This window comes from Alosa sapidissima, chromosome 8 (genome assembly GCF_018492685.1).
Source record: "Alosa sapidissima isolate fAloSap1 chromosome 8, fAloSap1.pri, whole genome shotgun sequence".
Classification (NCBI taxonomy): domain Eukaryota; kingdom Metazoa; phylum Chordata; class Actinopteri; order Clupeiformes; family Clupeidae; genus Alosa; species Alosa sapidissima.
The window spans coordinates 22,015,236-22,034,521 of NC_055964.1; the positions used below are offsets into that span (position 1 = coordinate 22,015,236).

The 19,286-nt window shown below is 38.8% G+C and overlaps 2 protein-coding genes across 8 annotated transcripts in view; both read left to right on the forward strand.

The window, feature by feature from the left end:
- Positions 1-1,729: 1,729 nt before the first annotated feature.
- On the forward strand, positions 1,730-14,638 carry ubac1 (UBA domain containing 1). 3 transcript variants are annotated; one of them, XM_042100087.1, is made up of 10 exons: positions 1,730-2,196; positions 2,707-2,827; positions 2,943-3,016; positions 3,159-3,266; positions 3,452-3,554; positions 3,807-3,915; positions 4,514-4,796; positions 5,141-5,227; positions 5,690-5,828; positions 10,463-14,638. In XM_042100087.1, exons 1-10 carry the CDS (start codon positions 2,059-2,061, stop codon positions 10,576-10,578), a joined length of 1,278 nt encoding a protein of 425 aa, XP_041956021.1. In that variant the 5' UTR covers positions 1,730-2,058; the 3' UTR covers positions 10,579-14,638. The 3 variants fall into 3 exon arrangements, with proteins under 3 accessions (XP_041956021.1, XP_041956023.1, XP_041956022.1); XM_042100089.1 differs by having other exon boundaries at positions 3,458-3,554; XM_042100088.1 differs by having other exon boundaries at positions 3,162-3,266.
- A 531-nt stretch (positions 14,639-15,169) lies between these two features.
- Positions 15,170-19,286, forward strand: part of camsap1b (calmodulin regulated spectrin-associated protein 1b) — a 31,623-nt gene continuing 27,506 nt past the window's right edge. For 3 of the 5 annotated variants that reach the window (XM_042101063.1, XM_042101068.1, XM_042101066.1), the window contains exons 1-2: positions 15,170-15,604; positions 16,841-16,998. In XM_042101063.1, the coding sequence (XP_041956997.1) occupies positions 16,842-16,998 (157 nt within the window). In that variant the 5' untranslated portion in view covers positions 15,170-15,604; position 16,841. Of the gene's footprint in view, positions 15,605-15,671; positions 15,731-16,817; positions 16,999-19,286 lie in introns of those variants that run through there. The other 2 variants (XM_042101064.1, XM_042101065.1) reach the window with 2 other exon arrangements.

Sequence of the window (19,286 nt, forward strand, 5' to 3'; positions counted from 1 at the left end):
AGACGTGGAGATCACTGTGGCATTGTATCAAAAGATTAGCCTGTTTTCAGCTCAGCTTAAAACGAATTGCTAATTGATTCAAACTGGTGAGACTTTTCAGTTTAGATTTCCTTCCCTCACCATAAAGCCTAGCTAGCCTTGCCTTTAGTGAGAGACAAAGCGAGAGAGTGAATGTTATATATTATATTTCATATTATTATTATTATTATTATTATTATTATTATTATTATTATTATTATATCATGTACAAGGTGAGAGGCACCTCATGGTTGCTCTCATATCCTAGGGTGGAACGTACAGAAAAAAATAACTATTTGGACCAGAGCTCTGATTTTAAGTTATTGCTCCCTCAAGTGGTGAGACAGAGCAGCTTCAACCACGGGTTGTAAATATTTCATTAATAGTCATTTAATTCACCTAACACATGTACATTATAGTCTATTTTCAAGCAAGGCCAGTTGTTATCTACAGCCTATGCTGCCAGTTGTTATCTACAGCCTATGCCTATTTTTATTTCTTTTTTTATTATTATTAGACTTTACAGTCTGTCAATGGGCACAGAGGGAATTCGCATATATGTTTGCGCTGCCATTTCCTCTCCATATCGTAACCCCACATAAATCAATTCAAATTTTGTAGGCGAAGACTGCTATCAAGATATCAAGATAGCAGTCTTCTTCAATTTATTCGTTCACGGTTCAAATTTCACTGGCCTCTGACAAAAACAAACCTCGGTGTATGAGCAGCAGTCAACATTACTTTCACGTCGAGGTTGTTTTAAAATAAAAGTCATTTGATCTCATTAATCTCTTTAAACAGGCTTAAATGTTCAAATTCACAACTTGCACATATATGAAGAATCATATAGAATAGAGTATAGAATATCTTTATTGTCATTGTACATGTAGGCCTAGGCTACAACGAAATTTGAAAGTGCATGTCTTATCTGTGCAAAAGAGAGTTAAATTTAAAAAAAAAATTAGAAGAAAATAGTAATCCTCTAAAATGAATAAATAATAATACATTTTAGAGGATTACTATAAGTTCGTTTATCTAGGTTAGGCTATGTTATGTTAATTTTATTCAGGGTATACACATACTGATTTCTGAAGTTTCTACAAACAGACAAGAACCCTACAAAAGTACAGGCTACTAAGACATGTGGATCGACAGAATGTTCTTAGAAAATGCTACGTTGATAGATTAAACTAACCTGTCTCAGTATAGACATTTGTTATAGTTGCCCTTTTTTCATGGACTGTTGTTCTATTCTTTTTAAAATGCTACATTACATTTTCATGAGATGTAGCCTACACATTGTGATTAGAACCACCAGTCTAAGTTCAGCAAACAATACATGTATGTAATGTTTTGTAGTAGCCTAGGCCTAGGCCTAAGCATATAGGAGCAGATGGTAAGAGCCTACAACAGATTACATTAACCTATTTTGAAAATCAGACTTGTAGACTTTCCTACTGCTTTTTTTATTCAGCTATGTTTTATCATTATTATTTATATTTGAGTATATTATTTATATTTGAGTATATTAAGTACACTGTATCTCACAACAGTAAAACGCTGAAATGGAGGAAAATGTGAAGAAAGTGAGTATAGCCTGGGCTCCATGAAGTATGACTGCTAAAACTGTTAAGGTGCCTCTGAGACTTTTAATATGAAAGGAAGTACAATGTTTGCGAGGCGGATGTACGCTTTGTTGTCACGTAAAACTGATATTCACGGGACAGTGGTGATGATAGTGGCTAGCTACTGCAGCTGCCTCCTTGGGGGAGTGTGAAGCATACGGTTATTGATATGAAGTCACTCAACGGTGCACCAACTATGAGCAATCGGACAGTAGTCTTAGTTTAATCGACGCAAGTCCCTGTTGGGTTTCATCATTTTTTCGAGCAGATACCTAGCAATAAGACAGTGTGGGACAGTAACATTCACCGCTGTCGCTAGCAGGCTAGTCTAGCAAGCTACAAGCTGACATATCAGTCGAACCCTGTTAAGATAGCTCGCTAACATTAGCTAGCTCAAACGAACGTCAGGGCAGCTATGTTTGTACAAGAGGAAAAGATCTTTGCTGGGAAAGTTTTAAAGATTCATATATGCACCATGGAGGGTGTGGAATGGCTGGAGGAAGTTACAGAAGATACCACTATTGAAAAACTTAAAGAAAGGTGCTTGAAACACGTAAGTTATGTATTTGGCTGGTGTTAATGTTGTGTCGTTGGCATCAACGTCACTGAGATATTATTGACAGGTATCTATGTAGCTAGCTAACCTTGTAACCTATGCTTGTAACGTTACACGTCAGTCAACATTGTATTTAGACGTAATGGTCGTAGGCCTATTTGAAACGCTCCGTGTTATTTCTAAAGTATTAATAGCAACCTGGTTGGCAGTGTTATTTATAACATGGTGGATAGGTTAGAAGGGCCCTAGAACTGGCACAATAACTTAGTTATAACTCTTGCTTCATATATCATGACGTGGAAAGCAGACGAATGTCAGTGCATTGTTGTGAAGTATTGTTAAGCTTGAGGTTATAATTTACTCTCGAAATAATATACCTCTTCCCATTGAATGCACTGGTTGAACGGGTCCAAATCTCACGCACCCAAAATCCCATTCTCAAATGTTTTTATATACCCAGCCTGGTAGTGAAATTGGGCCCAAGTATTTTCTTTCTTTTATTCCTAGTGTGTTCATGGAAGTCTGGAAGATCCAAAGGTTCTCACACACCATAAACTTATTCACGCAGCATCAGAAAGGGTTCTTTCTGAAACCAAAACAGTAGCTGATGAGAACCTTAAAGAAAAAGGTAGGCTATAGTCAATAGGCATGATCCATATCCATATTCAGTGTGCATGCATGTAACCATTGGCACGTATTCGTCAGTCATCAGACCTAAGATGTTTTCTGTATGTTCTTACCAGATGTGCTTTTGTTAATTAAAAAAAGACCACCTCCACCGCCACCCAAAATGGTAGACATTGCAGCTGAGGAGAAGGTATGCTGAAAGTTTACAAGTTTTTTACCTAAACTGTGCACTCTGTAAAATTTCTTTAAACCATTTGAATGGCCTTCCTTGTTCTGGTCACATTGCATTGACTTACCATGTGCATCTGAGTGATCTGCTCTTTCATCCTCAGAAGAAGCAAGAAAGTAAGGCCCCAGACAAAGATGCCATTCTTAAAGCCACAGCTAACCTATCTACTCGACACACAGACCGCACAGTAACTCAGCACAATATTCGGGATGTGAGTATGTGGTTGCTGAGAGTTATATTGTAACAATACCGAATTTGTAGGCAACTGTGCTTGATTAATGCATTGTGTGATGGTCATGCAAACAAGTAAAGTTTATGGAGTACTGTATGTGCACATATGAGCATGGTCATACTAAATGTTCCTCTGTTTGTTTGTTGTTGAATCATTGCAAAAAGTTTCAGACAGAGCTAAGGAAGATCCTTGTATCACTCATTGAAGTGGCACAGAAACTCCTTGCTTTGAATCCAGATGCAGTTGAGCTTTTCAAGAAGGCCAATGGTCAGTAGCCTTCCACCCTTAGCTGAACTTACGAAAAAAAATAAGAGTACAATTTTGTGCATGTATATAGTTTTGATTGTATTGAAATTGTTTCGAAAGGATTTCGACACCTTTGCATGATTTCCCCTCATGGTTTAATATGCATGTTCAATACATGTGATAACCTCTAATGCAAGATCCATCCATAATACATCAATCACTGTATACAGTGTAAACATTTCCTTGATTATATGTCTTGTCGTCCCTTGGCAGCCATGTTGGATGAGGACGAGGAGGACCGGGTGGATGAGACAGCCTTGCAACAGCTCACTGAAATGGGCTTCCCTGAGAGCAGAGCAGTCAAGGCCCTCCGCCTAAACCAGTGAGTGCTTCCCTGTGCCTAACTCATGACCATGATGAACAGTGTCACTGCAACAGTGCCTGCTTCTGATGGTTTTATAGCTGTGTGTGTGTGTGTTGGAAAAGACTCAAGTGTTCAAGTGCACAATCCTGACTCTGTAAATGGGAATCAAAGTGCTTCAGGGCTGATCCCACAGTGTAATTTGATTGGCTGTAAAAAACCTTTATTTTTCAGAATTGAGGCCTGAACAGACTTTGACAGTGTATAGTTTGACCAACCCTGTGTTTTCGTCATTTCTGAAATGTAGCAGGTGGTATGTTAACTTTGTGATGTGTTAAAATATAATTTTTTAGGGATGCATTTGACTTACTTTATTAAGTGACTGATGCACTGAAAATTTTTGATGAACATTGAAATTGCATAGTGGAAAATCAAATTAAATTTAGTTTTGTTTTGTTTGTACAATTTAACTCATTTATATTTACTGTATGTTTTAAGATGTATGAATGGTGGGCTTTATTGTCATACAGTTGCTCAGTGTATTGTGAAAAGTCATCACCAAGTTATACAAAGTCTTAGAACTCATAATGTAACATCAGCCTGTCTCTCTTTTTATCAGCATGTCAGTAACCCAGGCCATGGAATGGCTAATTGAGCACGTGGATGACCCCACTGCTGATGCCCCTCTGGTGAACCAGGAGGCCTCGGGGGCGTCCGCTGCTGCTGCTGCTGCTGCTGCTGCTTCTGCTGCTTCTGTTGCTGCTTCGGTGTCAGGCGCCACAGCCTCGGGACCTCTCTCCCGGATCTCTGAGCCTTCCAGCACAGAGGAGGCCAAACAAGACGAGCTCACTGAGATCTTCAAGAGGATCCGACGGAAACGAGAGTTCCGACCAGACTCACGGGTGAGAGAGTGGAACCAGGTGGATGAGATTCTGTTTGGAGAGTGCAAACAGAATCTCATCCATAATGAGGCTCAGATACTGAATGTTCTGTGTTGTACCATGCACACGTGGTGCAGAAGGAGGATGTTGCTAATATACAACCCAGTTTGCAAACTGTTGTCAAAATGGTTGTTTAGTTTGCTGGTAAAATGCCCATCAGCACCACCCATTGTAATTTTTTTGCTTGTTTTTGTTTGTTTGTTTGTTTGTTTGTTTATTTATTTATTTATTGAGTTGTTTGTAATAAGTTAGTTCATGACAATAACATATCTTTAAGGAGTCTGTGTTACCCCTGCTCTCTCCAGGCTGTCATTGCACTGATGGAGATGGGCTTTGATGAAAAGGAAGTGGTCGATGCCCTTCGGGTCAATAATAACCAGCAGGACGCTGCGGTAGGTGGACTGTTATATGTGACTAGAAGACTGTTTGTCCCACACCCCTCGGTATTGGTACAGCTTTTTGTTAGAAAGAAATCATGCATGTCCTTTTTTAAAAGGTGTCTAAGAACTTGCCCATTACATTAATTTGATCTCAGACAAGGAACAGGGGCTGTCTTTGTACAACAGCTGTTGTATTAATGGCTATGGTAAATAGCCCATCACTACAAATTAGACTGAAAAATAATGACTGATGATTCATCTTTAGTGTTTTGATTTGTGTATTTATGGTGTCTGTTTATGTTCATTATATTTGGATATTGCATTGATATTATTGTTATTATTACGTAATGCAGGCTTAACAACTTTTTAAAAACTGTTTACTATTCATTTTAACTATTGTAATGTTTATATTCTGTTAGTCGCTTTAGACAAAAGCGTGCGCTAAATTCCATAACCATTCCTTGTGTTGTGCAGTGTGAGTGGTTGCTTGGGGACCGGAAGCCTTCGCCAGAGGACCTGGACAAGGGAATTGATACCAACAGCCCTCTGTTTCAAGCCATACTTGAAAACCCTGTGGTCCAGCTTGGCTTAACGAATCCAAAAACTTTGTTAGGTAAGCACAATGCTTTCCAGCTTCTTTTCAAAGTGTGGTATTACCTTTGAAATGATCCTTACCATCGTCTGCAGTGCATTTACTGATTTCCATCTGGGTCATTCTGTGTCATATCAGACAAAATCCAGGAAAATGGTGGCTGCACCTCCTGCTCTCCGCTCTATGTTTTCATACATTTTTTCACCCTTGATTTTGTATAATTTTTACACTCTCAAAGATGCCTTATCTTGAAAGCCATGTTTTGGCATTAATATCTTTATATTATTCCTAGCCTGCCCATTAGTTTTATATAAGGCTCTAGATATGGAAGAAAGTGCACAACTGGTAATATTGAGGGTCTTGTAAACTCACTTTGTGTATCCACATGGCACCAATCATTATTCATCTAATCATCTGCAAATACAATACTTTATTAATGTTGAGCCAATATTTGAGGTCTCTGCAACAAATGCACATCAAGATATTAAAGCAATGGTTCGGAGTGAATTTCACCCTAGTGTCATATGCACAATGACCGCGAGCCAAACACACCCCCAGAAGCTTTTTTCCGTTGGTCGAACATTGGTCGAGTTCGCACTATCAGTCTATGTATCAGCCCAATGGCTTAGCACTTTTGGAACCAGAAGTGTATCTCGTAAGTTACCCCACTAATAATGTCCGGAATATTACCAAACTTCTACAGTAGCACAAAAAGGGTCTGTACTCATAAAACGAGGCATTGGAAAGTTTGTAAGTAGCCTACACCAGGATTTTATTTAAATAACACTTGCCTGATAGCTTCTACTCTCTGCTGCTACCGCTACGTCGATGTCACTTCCGTGATTTGGGAAAAGCCCAACGTTACATTGTATACTGAGAGAAAGTGGAATAGAACATTATGTCCAATATTCCAATATGTGGTTTAATGTTCTGCATTATGTCCAATATTCCAATATGTGGTTTAATGTTCTGCATTTCTCATTAGTGGGTCACTTTGATACTAAAAGTATGATTCAATGTAATGACTATGATATCTGTACTGTCCTTGTGTATATCTGTGTGTGACTATGTATTTAGAGATAAGCGGGAATATTATGACTTTGCAGTGTTTCACTGTTCTGCATGGCTGCGTCAGTAGCTATCTGCTCCGAATTGCCAGGTTGCCACTAATCAGAGTCTGATTCAGTGTAGTCCACATGAGATGGGATGACCAACGCCATCTCCCATCAGCCTGGAAGGATACTTAAACCCTAACTATTTCCTTGTCTAGTTAGAGCAGCTGATGGATCTTTAGGTGAAGTCATGCTGTCTCTCCCTTGATGCGCATCATTGTAAATAAACTCTGTTCCTGATTTTTCATACTATTGGTCTGACTGGGTCTCTATTCATCTATGGCATCAAAATTACCATCAATACCTATGGGTTTTCATTCTTGGCCCTGAGACAAAACAGTGATTTTGACTTACTTTGGAACGCAATATAAATAAATTATTATACATTTTTCTCAGATTTTCCTAAATAGTCATCAACCGTTGGAGTATAATTTTAATTTTATTGAACAAACCTCCCAATGAGAACTGTATTTTTAAAAAAAATAAAAAACTCAAAATGCACTGTTCCAAATTATTATGCACAACAGAGTTTCAAGACATTTTATAGTTTGTAAAGAACTAAAAATGGTCATTTGTTGAATTTGCAGCATTAGGAGGTTATAATTAAATCAAAAGTTATTTCAATCAAAAACATCTTAACAGGCCAAGTTACATGTTAAAGGGACACCAGACAAGCCTGATGCTTTTTCTCTACGAAGCTCCCCGTAGCGTCTGTATGTGTCGATACGTGTGCGAGCCCTTGCTCGGTCTGAAGCTCTTTTCCTTTTCTTAGCATCTTCCGTCAAGGGTTTTCACTGCTTCTTCGCCGGCTCTGCCATTATACACACGTTTGCAACAATCGCTAGTGTTTCGTTAGCCTGCCTCTGTGCTGGGGATGCAGGATGTAAACTGATCCTGCTTATCGCGATGTCTGAGACTTTGTGAGACTGAAGGTCGGCGGGTAGGAACTTGCAAGCGGGATATTCTTCCTACAGGCAGTAGGGGCCGGCGAGAGAGTCTTCATTCGCCCTGTAATGAGTAATTTAACTATATACCAACTTAGGAAGATGATTAACACGAAAACGTTGCCTGGTGTCCCTTTAACATAGGACCCCTTCATTGGTCCTATGTTATCACCTTCACAACCTTCATCACCTTCACAATTCTTGCATCCATTGCACTTGTGACTTCTTGGAGAGTTTCTGCTTTAATGTCTTTGCAGGATGTCAGAATAGCCTTCCAGAGCTGCTGCATGGATGTGAACTGCCTCCCACCCTCATAGATCTTTTGCTTGATGATGCTCCAAAGGTTCTCAATAGGGTTGAGGTCAGGGGAAGATGGGGGCCACACCATGAGTTTCTCTCCTTTTATGCCCATAGCAGCCAATGACCCAGAGGTATTCTTTGCAGCATGAGATGGTGCATCGTCATGCATAAAGATGATTTTGCTACGGAAGGCACGGTTCTTCTTTTTGTACCACAAAAGAAAGTGGTCAGTCAGAAACTCTACATACTTTGCTGAGGTCATTTTCACACCGTCAGGGACCCTAAAGGGGCCTACCAGCTCTCTCCCCATGATTCTGGCCCAAAACATGAATCCGCCACCTTCTTGCTGATGTCTCAGCCTTGTTGGGACATGGTGGCCATTTACCAACCATCCATTACTCCATCCATGTAGACCATCTAGGGTTGCACGGCACTCATCCGTAAACAAAACTGTTTGAAAATTAGTCTTCATGTATTCCTGAGCCCACTGCAACCGTTTCTGCTTGTGAGCATTGTTTAAGGGTGGGCGAATAGTAGGTGAATAGTAGGTTTATGCACATTTGCAAACTTCTTAAAGGATCCTACACCTTGAGGTTCGCGGGACTCCAGCGGCTTCAAATACCTGTTTGCTGCTTTGCAATGGCATTTTAGCAGCTGCTCTCTTAATCCTATGAATTTGTCTGGCAGAAACCTTCCTTATTATGCCTTTGTCTGCACGAACCCTCCTGTGCTCTGAATCGGCGACAAATTTCTTCACAGTACGATGATTAGCATAAGATTTCGGAAAATGTTTTCATACCTTGTCCAAGGTAGTGCACAATTTCACGCTTTTCAGCAGCAGAGAGATCCTTTTTCTTTCCCATATTGCTTGAAACCTGTGGCATGCTTAATAATGTGGAACATCCTTCTTAAGTAGTTTTCCTTTGATTGGGCTCACCTGGCAAACTGATTATCTAGATTGATTTCAATGATCCAAAGAGCCCTGAGACACAATACCATCCATGAGTTTAATTAAAAAAACAAAAAAAAACAAATGTTTATAACACTTAAATCCAATTTGCCTAATCATTTGGAACACAGTGTATCTATGGTACACTATTGTACAGTAAATGCCCATATACTGAGCTACTTTCCCATATTTTTGCACGTTTTCCAAATCTAGGGACTCAAACTTTTAATGGTTCAGTCATACTGAGAACACCCTACAAAGTTTGGGCTGCCTATGAATAATACTTTTCATTATATTAATGCCCAAATATTGCTTACCAGACAATGTGATTTTCAGGCTGTGAAAGGAAAGTAATTTCAAGGGCTGAATAATACAAAGACATAGATTTTAACAGAAATATTTTACCGGCCTTGGTTTTGGGACCCATTCTGGATATAGACAAGATTTTATAGACATTTAATAGCCTAAACCATAGGTTCTCAAAGTGCGGCCCGGGGGCCAATGGCGGCCCGCATTAACATCTGTAAAACTGTACAACTGTACTGTGTGCTTTGAAAAGAATGAATCTCCGTTTAGAGGTGTTTCGTGGCCGTCAGGTTTTCCTGTGATGCTTTGGTAGCTGGAATTGGCCCTGAATAAGGCCTATGCTGAAAAGAAGCAAGGCACACTGAGACTGTTTGTTCTAAATAAGTTTGTACTTGAAATGGACTGCAACCAGAACAGTTATATCCCAAATTTGTCTGTTGAGGGTAGAGAACCCTAGGGATTGTGTGTGCATTGCAATTTTTCTTAAGATTTTCACAAGTTTTGCCAGGTTTAGCCCCAGTTATGAATTAAAATGTGTTTAATGCAATAAATATAAACTGTAGAGATGGTTATTAAAATTATTACAAATAGGATTTTTTTCCATTTTTTTTTTCTTTCTTTTTCTCCCCCCGGCCCTTTGGCGGCCCTCAGTTCAATGTTGGCCTAAACCCTCACACCTCACACTTTTGCTCTGTGGATTAACAAAACAAGTGCTGGACTAATTGCTGTTGCACAGACCAAGGTGTCATGCTAGAATACTGACAAATGGATAAGTTTTTCTTATCTTTTTGTTATTATTCTGGGTTTTAGCTTGTTCTACATTCTATTTGCAGCTAGAGTATTTTGACTGAGTCAGATAAGGCTAGTTATACAGCACATTTCCTACATAGAGGCAGTTCAGTGTGCTATATAAACAAATCTATCAATTGCTAACGTCACATTTACATTTGTGAGTTTTAATGCTGAGAATCTGATTATATTTTTATGAAATGCATATGACCATAGACGTTTGAGTATGCTTTTTTTATGTTTGTTTGTTGTCAGCTTTCGAGGACATGCTGGAGAATCCACTGAACAGCACGCAGTGGATGAATGACCCAGAGACGGGGCCGGTGATGCTTCAGATCTCCCGAATCTTTCAAACACTCAACCGCACATGAAGGCATACCTCAGCGCGGGTGTGCGGGGATGGCAGGAGGATCTGTATGCCCTAAAGAGTCACAGGAGGGGATGAATGTAACAGTAATAATGAGATAAAGTTGCATAGTCCACAGAGATTCTGCACACGTCCTTCACATTTTGTTTTTTATATGTGTGTGTGTGTGTGTATATGTGTATGTATGTATATATATATATATATATATATATATATATATATTTAAAAGAAAAAAGATCTGTTACTGTGTGTGAGTATGTTTGCGCGTGTGAGAGAGTCAAAGATATTGTTGCTGTCAGATGAAAACGCCAAATTTCCCATTTCAGCTGTTTGGTTTTTCCAGAAGTGTATTCGGTCTTATTTATTTGTTTTAATTAATTAATTTAGTAGTATAGTATGCCCCCCTGCCTTGTCAGCTATGCGCTCAAAAGTCATTTAAATTTTATCAAAAGAAGCTGTATTAGAGGTTCAATTATAAGTCAAAGTAGCCTGTTAACACTGATGTCCAGGGCAGTTTCTAGTGACCAATTACTGTATGTCTTATAATGAGAGGTTACACAGTCATCACTGTAGTGCAGTTTTATTTGTGTCTGTTAATCCTTAAAGGTGTGGGTTTTTGAACATTCTAACATAAGATTCCGTTCCGCAATTTAAATTCTTTAGAGCGTTCATTTTCCAACATTCCCGTCACACCGGTCTGACGGTACACCTTTAAGGTTTAAGTATGCCTGCTACTATGTATTTATATTTATTTAGCAAACACTTTTATTCAAATAAACTTTCACTACATGGAAGGCACACATTTTATCAGTATGCCTGCTCCTTAAGGGAAAACCTTCTGACCGTGCTGGCGCTTCACTCTGCCAGCTTCAGGGACACGTATGCATAACACCATATACACTATACATTGTAAATGTTTTCTAAAGATCAAATCGCATACTTCAGCTCTCATCAACATATCATTCTGATCTGTAATCTATTCTTGGCTTGTCCATTTAGACTGTAGTGAGATTGAAATGACACTGGTAGAAGTGAGCTGGAAACTTCCTGGACATCAGAATATGGGGACATTTTTACTAGGTTACAAGGGCTATATGTGAAATGAAATCATTCCACTAAGTGTATTTGTAGTATGAGCATATGAAAAGACTTTATATGCATACATATGACATGGTTTTCATATAAAGATCAATATAAAGTGATCAGCTTTGTGCTGTAGAAGGTACAGCTCACTCAGTTGTGTGGTAACAGCACATTTCATGGACAATATTATTTTGCAAAGTAGAAATGGTTTAATTACATTTATCCATGCTTTTTAAAAAACAAATATTATGGTGATTGTAACATTGTGTTACAATATTGATATGGATGTTTTCTTCTGACAGCAGCGTATTATTTTAACCCCATTCATGTTTACACCTTCAAAAAGCTGTTTTTGTCTGTAGCGATAATAAACACCACATTTCTAATTCATAAGTAAAGGCTGACCCTACACTGTGCTAGGTTAATCAAGAGCACTGCTTAGTTTGAACATTGTTTTGTTACTCTGGAACATTTCAGAAATGTTTTGTGAACACTATTAGCCTTGAACTTTCACCCAAGCTTAACAAAAACATAGTTTTTATGGCAGAGAAACTATTGGCAGATCCCTTTTTTACACTTCTAAATAAAGTTTAGTGTCAGGTGATGTGTTTTACATATCAATATATTGCGAAAAATACGTAAGCTTTTTAGTCAGAATATTATGAAATTAGATGGTTTCAAAGTCATGCCTCTTCTAAGGATAGTTTTAGTATGTGTGATCTTAGTGTTGGTTATTTAAAGTAAGAGAATGAAAAAGCAAGAGTATTACGATAGATTTCCTTTTTTTCCCCAGGAACCTCTGTTTGCTTGGCCATAGATGAGGCTTTGGTTCATTTGAGGTTCACACATTCATGAATCAATTCATTGAAATGTAAGGATGATTGACATTGAGTAGATGCTTTACTTTGTGAAGTGACATTAGGTGGTTGTTCGTGTCATCTCTCAAGGTGTCAGGGGGGAAAATGGACAATTGCTTTAAGTAATGGAATAGAAAAGGAACCGACTGCAGTGCTAAGGTGCTGGTTTTGAGTGGACTGGCGTCAGGCTCAGGCTGTAGTCTTTAGGAACTCTGTGGACTTATCTGTATGATGAAGGAACTTCTTATTTGTTTCATGGTGTGATTCATAATGCTTTATAGTGTAACTTTTTAAACACAAACTGAAAGTGGAAGAGCTTTGTGAGGCCTTACAACTGATTATATTGATGGCTTGCCGTTATATCAGGCAACAGAGCATATGAAAAGCCTTTACTATGGTAACCACTTACCTTGCCTTTATAGAAACGTGATCCATGACTTGTCCTTGTGTGTCTAGTATTCTGTTTTATGTCAGTCATGATGTATTATGGTATTTATTTGTAACTTGTCCAGAATGTCCATCATATTGTTTCTCATGGCACTTCATCACTGACATCACCGTTTGCTGCTGATAAAGGATCATAATTCACCTATGAATAATGCTCACAAGCTGAGTAGTGTACAGGGTGTTAATATTGGCTTTTGGAGATTGGAATAGAGCATTAAAGCTTGGTTTCAATGATAATTTACTTAATATATGTGGTGTGTACCTACTAGACTTTCAGGTTCACTCAGTGTACTGTCAAATAATACTTGTTTGCATGTTGTCCAAAGCTTAGTATTTATACAAGTTAAACGAAAGGAAGTCATATTATATAATGTGTGTGTGGGTTTCTTTTTTTATTTTTAAATTTAAAAGAAATTGTTCAAGTCAACAGAGGTGCTCTTATGCAGAATTAACAAAAGAGTTTGGTTGGATGTTAGAAGAATTCAATATTTATGTATATTTGCACAGTGAAGAACAATTTCGATGTGAACATTTTAAAGTCTGAAAATTATATTTGGCCATCAGTTTGGAAGTGACTTTCAGCTGGTATTGTGAGTAGAGGCAAAAGACTTACGAATTTATGCCAAGTTTGGAGTGTTTTATTCAATATTTGAATGCAGTGTTGATGTGATGGAATTTAAATAGGTCTGTTGGGAAACTTCCCTTTTATTAGTTAGATGTTTTGGGTGGAGTGAGAAGGTTTTTCTGATTAAGATCAAATAATGAAATTATTTCTTTTGTTTTTTGTTTCATTTCTGTTGCTATTGGGAGGGAGAGGGTATTGTGTGTCTTAAGCCAAAAAATAAAAGTTTAAAAGTCACATTGCAAAGAGGATAATTTCCCCAATAGCAGGTTCTTATTGCTATTGCTATTGGAATTTATATTCGTATATGTCTGAATGTGTAGGGTCAATGAATTAATTATGCCTCAAACGTGTTCCGGAAAGTTTAGCAAAGTTGGTAGCATCACTGTGATCTGTTTTAAATATTGGGCCTTGTTCTTAAAATCTTAATCATTTAACTACAAAATAAGACTATGGCAGTGCAGCTTAAGGGTCCTGGCTGCTTATATTGCATTTCAAATAAGTCAAGAAGTAAAAGTCATTGTAATTTTGCAGAGATTAGGAAAAGCAGCTAGTAATTGAGGCCATATGCAACATATAACACATCTCAAGTAATCCGTTTTAATGGTCAAGTTGAACATTAGAGCTTGATACCCAATTTCATAAGAAATGAATTTCCATGAAAATATGCTGTAGGCCTACTGATCTCTGAGACATTGTCTCAAATGCTCATCCTGTTGTAGTCCTCTCAGGATGCATGACCACGCCAGTTGTGTGTCACATGTCTGATAATCAAGTTGTGATGCAAAGACCCTACCGTAGTCACAGGTCATCTTCTGTAGTCACACCTGCTGCTTCAACATCTAGAGCCATGGAGGGCTCCCTGAAGTGACCTGGCTGGAGTAGTCACTTATTGTAATATCACATTTCCCCGCACACGTCTGCCTCATGTCTCTGGTTAAAAACTTACACAATCTCCACACCTCTTAAAATGTGAAAAGCCTTGTAACAACTTGTTTTCATTTAGATCATAATGAATGAAATAATAATAATAATAATAAAAACATTTGGATTCAGCTTTGTGTTCTGTTGTTTCTCAACCCTGTCAATATCTCATGTGATATAGTTTTGTGAGGTTTAGGTTTTCTGCCTTACGCTGATACCAGTATGATCAGATGTTGAAATGTGCCGTTTCATGGGCTTAGTTTAACAGACTAGGCTACTACAGTACATTGTATGACCTATCACAGTGAAGGCTTGGAAACATTTAGTTGCCTTTGACTATATATTCTTTTTTTAAAACATTATTTACTGAGAGTGAATCCACAAGACCACCATGCACGCCACACCCCACCCAAAACACAGTACACTACAAGTTGGATGAATCTGAAAACAACTGCAGTACAACCTGAGAACTAATTATTCAGTGGTTTTCAAATATTTTCTGAGGTGTGAGGATGCATGTTTTTCTTTCTTTTTTTTCACATTATTTACTGAGAGTGACTCCACAAGACCACCATGCACGCCACACCCACCCAACACATAGTACACTACAAGTTGGACGCACCGCCCCTTGTGGAGACTAACGTAAATTCAAAATTGAAAAGGAAAGCATCATTTCATTGATTGAGACACCGACCTCGACATGGGAAGCGTGATGTTGTTCTCTTATATAAATTTCGCGAAATGGAGCGGCTAGATGACAATAGGCCTGTTGGAATTGTGAAACGACGAGATATATTTGTGCAGTTATAATGTTGCTGCTGCTGTAGTGTAACGTTGTGCCTCGGTGCTTACACAGACTGCTCCCTTGAAGCGGTTGTCATACAGTTGCTGGAGCGCACGGGCGTTTGTTGCTGGGGAGGATATATTTGTTGCTAACACTAGCACTAGCAGACGCTAGGCATCTTGCCATCGTGTTCCCTGCCTTTGGATAATAATTGAGTCCTCATGTTTTGCCGGTGTTTTTATTCACATTTCTTGATTTCTGATTCATTTGGAATCGCCAAAGTGTGGGCAGTGGACAGTACACGTCACTGAAGGTAATGCTAACCTTTTGTAACCGTTACACTCTGTGGCTTGTTATCGATAACGTTAGCTTGATTTGAGAGACGAAATTCGCTAGCAATAGCGAATAGCAACAGCTAACGTTACCTCACTCTCCAAAGGTAATTTAGCCACCATCTCCTAGTCATTCTGTGTAGAAAATATGACAGTTTTACCGTTTGCTAATTTGTATGTGCAGATAACGTCAACGTTCTCTATCTGTTAACTAAGCATCTGAATCTCTCATAACGTTAACTGACATTAACGTTAGTGTTATTGTAGTCGGTTTAGGAGAAATCGATAGCTAATTTACGAATTATCTATGATTCTCGATTAGGTTAGATAGGTAAGCTAATCATTTCTCTGTTGAGGTTTCCTAGCTATCGATAGCCAGCTAGTTACATAGACAAATAACACAAGGCCTCCAAATTAATGTGCTGTCTAGCAGTTAGCTTAGCTAACGTCATTTTATACAGAAAGCTGGAAATCTACACTGAATTACGGACATCTCAGTTAACGCTAAGACACCAAAGACGCACACGTTAGACACCCAAGTTAACGTTAACTGGGTAGCAGCTAGCTTCTACAATATTGGTTTAACCAGGTTTATGGCGAGCAAGTGTCAGTCTACGTTAGTTCACCAAATAATTATATATCATTTGTTTAGTACGTTAATGTTAGATAAGTAAACAGCTCTAACAGTACCAATGAGCCGCTAGCCAGGTGTTCAACATAAACGCTAGAAGAATGACGGATGAATGATCCAAAAGCCAGTCAGTGTTTGCAAGCTAGATTCTAACTGTTAGCTGCCACTGCCATTTACCCCCGAAACAAGCCCTGTGGTAGGCCGTCTAGCTAACCGATTAGCCAGCTTGTTAGATGAAGATGCTGCCACAGTTTAAAACGTTGTTTTCGTCTCGCTGCCATTTGCACTCATGTCAGTTAACGTTACTTCATTAATTCATAATTTGTTTCCTGAGTATGGTGTTAACGTTACGTTATTTTCATCTCAGACAAGTTGGCCAACGTTTAGCTAACGTCAACGTTTTGGATAAACGTCAGTTGCTCTGTTTGCATAAAGGACAGCTTGTCCTACCTAACCAGTTACTTTTAATTGGCTTAAGCAGTTACTCAACTTGTCTTGCATGGGTATGCAGTTGGGAGTGAAAAGAGGTGTTTACAATGTGATTTCGCTAACATTTGCCTTAGATAAAACCGCTGAGTCTTTGCAGGATGGATATGGATTTGGGTGCTGGCGGGGACAGCGCTAGAAGAAAAATGGATTTGGCTGGGGAGGTGACGGAGGTGGTTCCTCTGGAAATGTACGACTCCGCAAGAGCAAAAATAGCTGCAAACCTTCGATGGTTATTCGCCAAAGCCTACGGCATTGGTAAGTTGCACGCATTTAAAAAATAATGTCCTTTTGGCTAACAGGCAAAGGCTACATGCTACATGCTCATCTCGGCACCCATTTGCCTTATTTTTCCAGAGGGAGACACTGGAGTATACCACTCATAAACAAGCAGTTGCTGCAGTGGTGCCTTAGTTTGAAGTGTTTAATGCTAATGCATAGTGTTTTGAGGGATCTCAAAGTGTCGTTTAACTAATTCATGTCAGTTATTTAGCATGCCTTAGAAGATTTCTTTATTTTAACACATGCAAACAAGCAAGCATGTCATATGTAGGGAGTGGGAATGTTGCAGGCTGCGTCCACTGAGCCTGGGTTTGTACATGAGGATCAACAGCATTTGTTCCGTTTGCTTGGCTGGCAGAATCAAATGCTGGCTGTAAGCAGGAAATGTGGGCTTCCCAACTCCACAGACTGACAGTCAGCAATTATTGTGCACCACCTTAACACAGCTCTAAGTCAGAGTGCATTAATCCACTGTTATCGTAAAACAACACAACAGGAAGTGGGATGGACCGACGTCACTGCAGACTTATGGAATGCATAGATGCGTAGAGTAGTGAGTGCATCATCATGAGCCATTATTTGGAGATGGTCCTCAAGATTTGGCTGTTTTCGGGAGCTTTGTCGTAGAGTGCCAAAAATCTAGACCATTGTTGATGATTTTTGTACAGCCACAGCATATTCTGTGTTATAGCTATGAACACATACAATAGCTCGATTAAAAGGTGAGACTTTAAGCTCTCGGTGGGTGCAAACCGTGTATTTCTACACGCATCTGTTCCTGAGAAATCCCAAGCTAAACAGTGGCTAGTTTTCATCAAAATCGCTGTTTTTTTTTTTTTTAGAAATGGAGATATAACGTCTTTCATGAAATATGAAGTGTTGCCTGTTACTTACTCATGTAAACTTTCCAGAAAGTGATCAGCGAGACCTGGCAAGACTGCCACCTAGTGATAGACCCACGAAAATGGCCTGGTTTTGACCTGACGTGCATGCGTCACTGATTCGACCCAAAGCAGCAACCGAGTTATGATAAAACGTCCAGATAAAATATCCAGATTGTGCGTTTTCATGAGTTTCATGATCGTCATATATTTCATTTCCATTCATCACAGAGATGACTGAAGCAGAAATGCAGACTACTTGTTGATCTTTTCTTAATATTTCATATGGCCACATTGAATGTTTAAGGTAAACGTCATGGTTCTTAGGTTCATGTACAATTTCATTCAAACCTAAATAAATACTGTGGATTGGATTGAATTGTAACCTTCAGCCAGCATAAACAGTTATGTAATGGTAGTCAGGCATCTGGTTGCTCAGAAACAAAATTGGACCCACGTTGCAGGACTGATATCAGCACATTTTAATTTCAAGTAAGAAATGTATGCCTAGTAGTGATTGTGCTGATGAAGGAATGTAAATAACTACTGTGTGTCAAGTTTAAGTGTTCTTCAGAGTTGGGTAGTTCCAGGCTCAGGTAGTGGAAATCCTGGTCTGTTTACTGCATGTTACATACAACTTCTTGTGCAGCAAATTTCAATTTTGCTGTTGGAGGATTTGCAAAAATACAAAAACACTAGGCATCAGTGTTTAACTCTGTTGCCCTCAAATTTGGTCAGTGAGTCTAAACTACTACAATGTGTGGTCCAACAGCTTTTGTGTGCGACTCAGGTTTGCGTACAACATATTTTTTTATTATAAGATTTGGCTTTGGCAGATTATTAGGTGCTGTGAATGTGATTGAAAAATCATTGTTTGGTCCATGGTGTAATGAAACATTTAAAAGTGTTTGATCACTATGATCAAGCCTATCTTAGCAGTGAGTGGCTTAAAGGTTGTTTCTTTCTTTGTAAGATATTTCAGACAATTCATACAGCTTCCCCCTTAAAGGAAGAGTAATTGCAACACAATTACCTGTGGGTATGTGGCATCAGCAATTGTTTTGAAGAGGATCATAGTCACTTAGATTTAGCATCATTGTCCTTTATATCCTTTCATTTTTGGTGCATCTGATTGTCATTAATCAAATTCCAAGGTTCTTTTTGAGCTAAATGTGGTAACGTTTTAACTAATCAGTGGAACCTCTAGCACACTTAGGTCTATCTGTAACTGACTTGCAGTCACTCTGGAATCCTTGGCCAGCTCCATGAACATGAAGGTTTCTTGAGAAAGGAAAAGGTCATGTGCTTGGGTTAGGCTGTATTAGGATGGTGACTGCTATGTGTAGTTAAATTGGAACGCTCCACATATCATCCAGTTGAGGC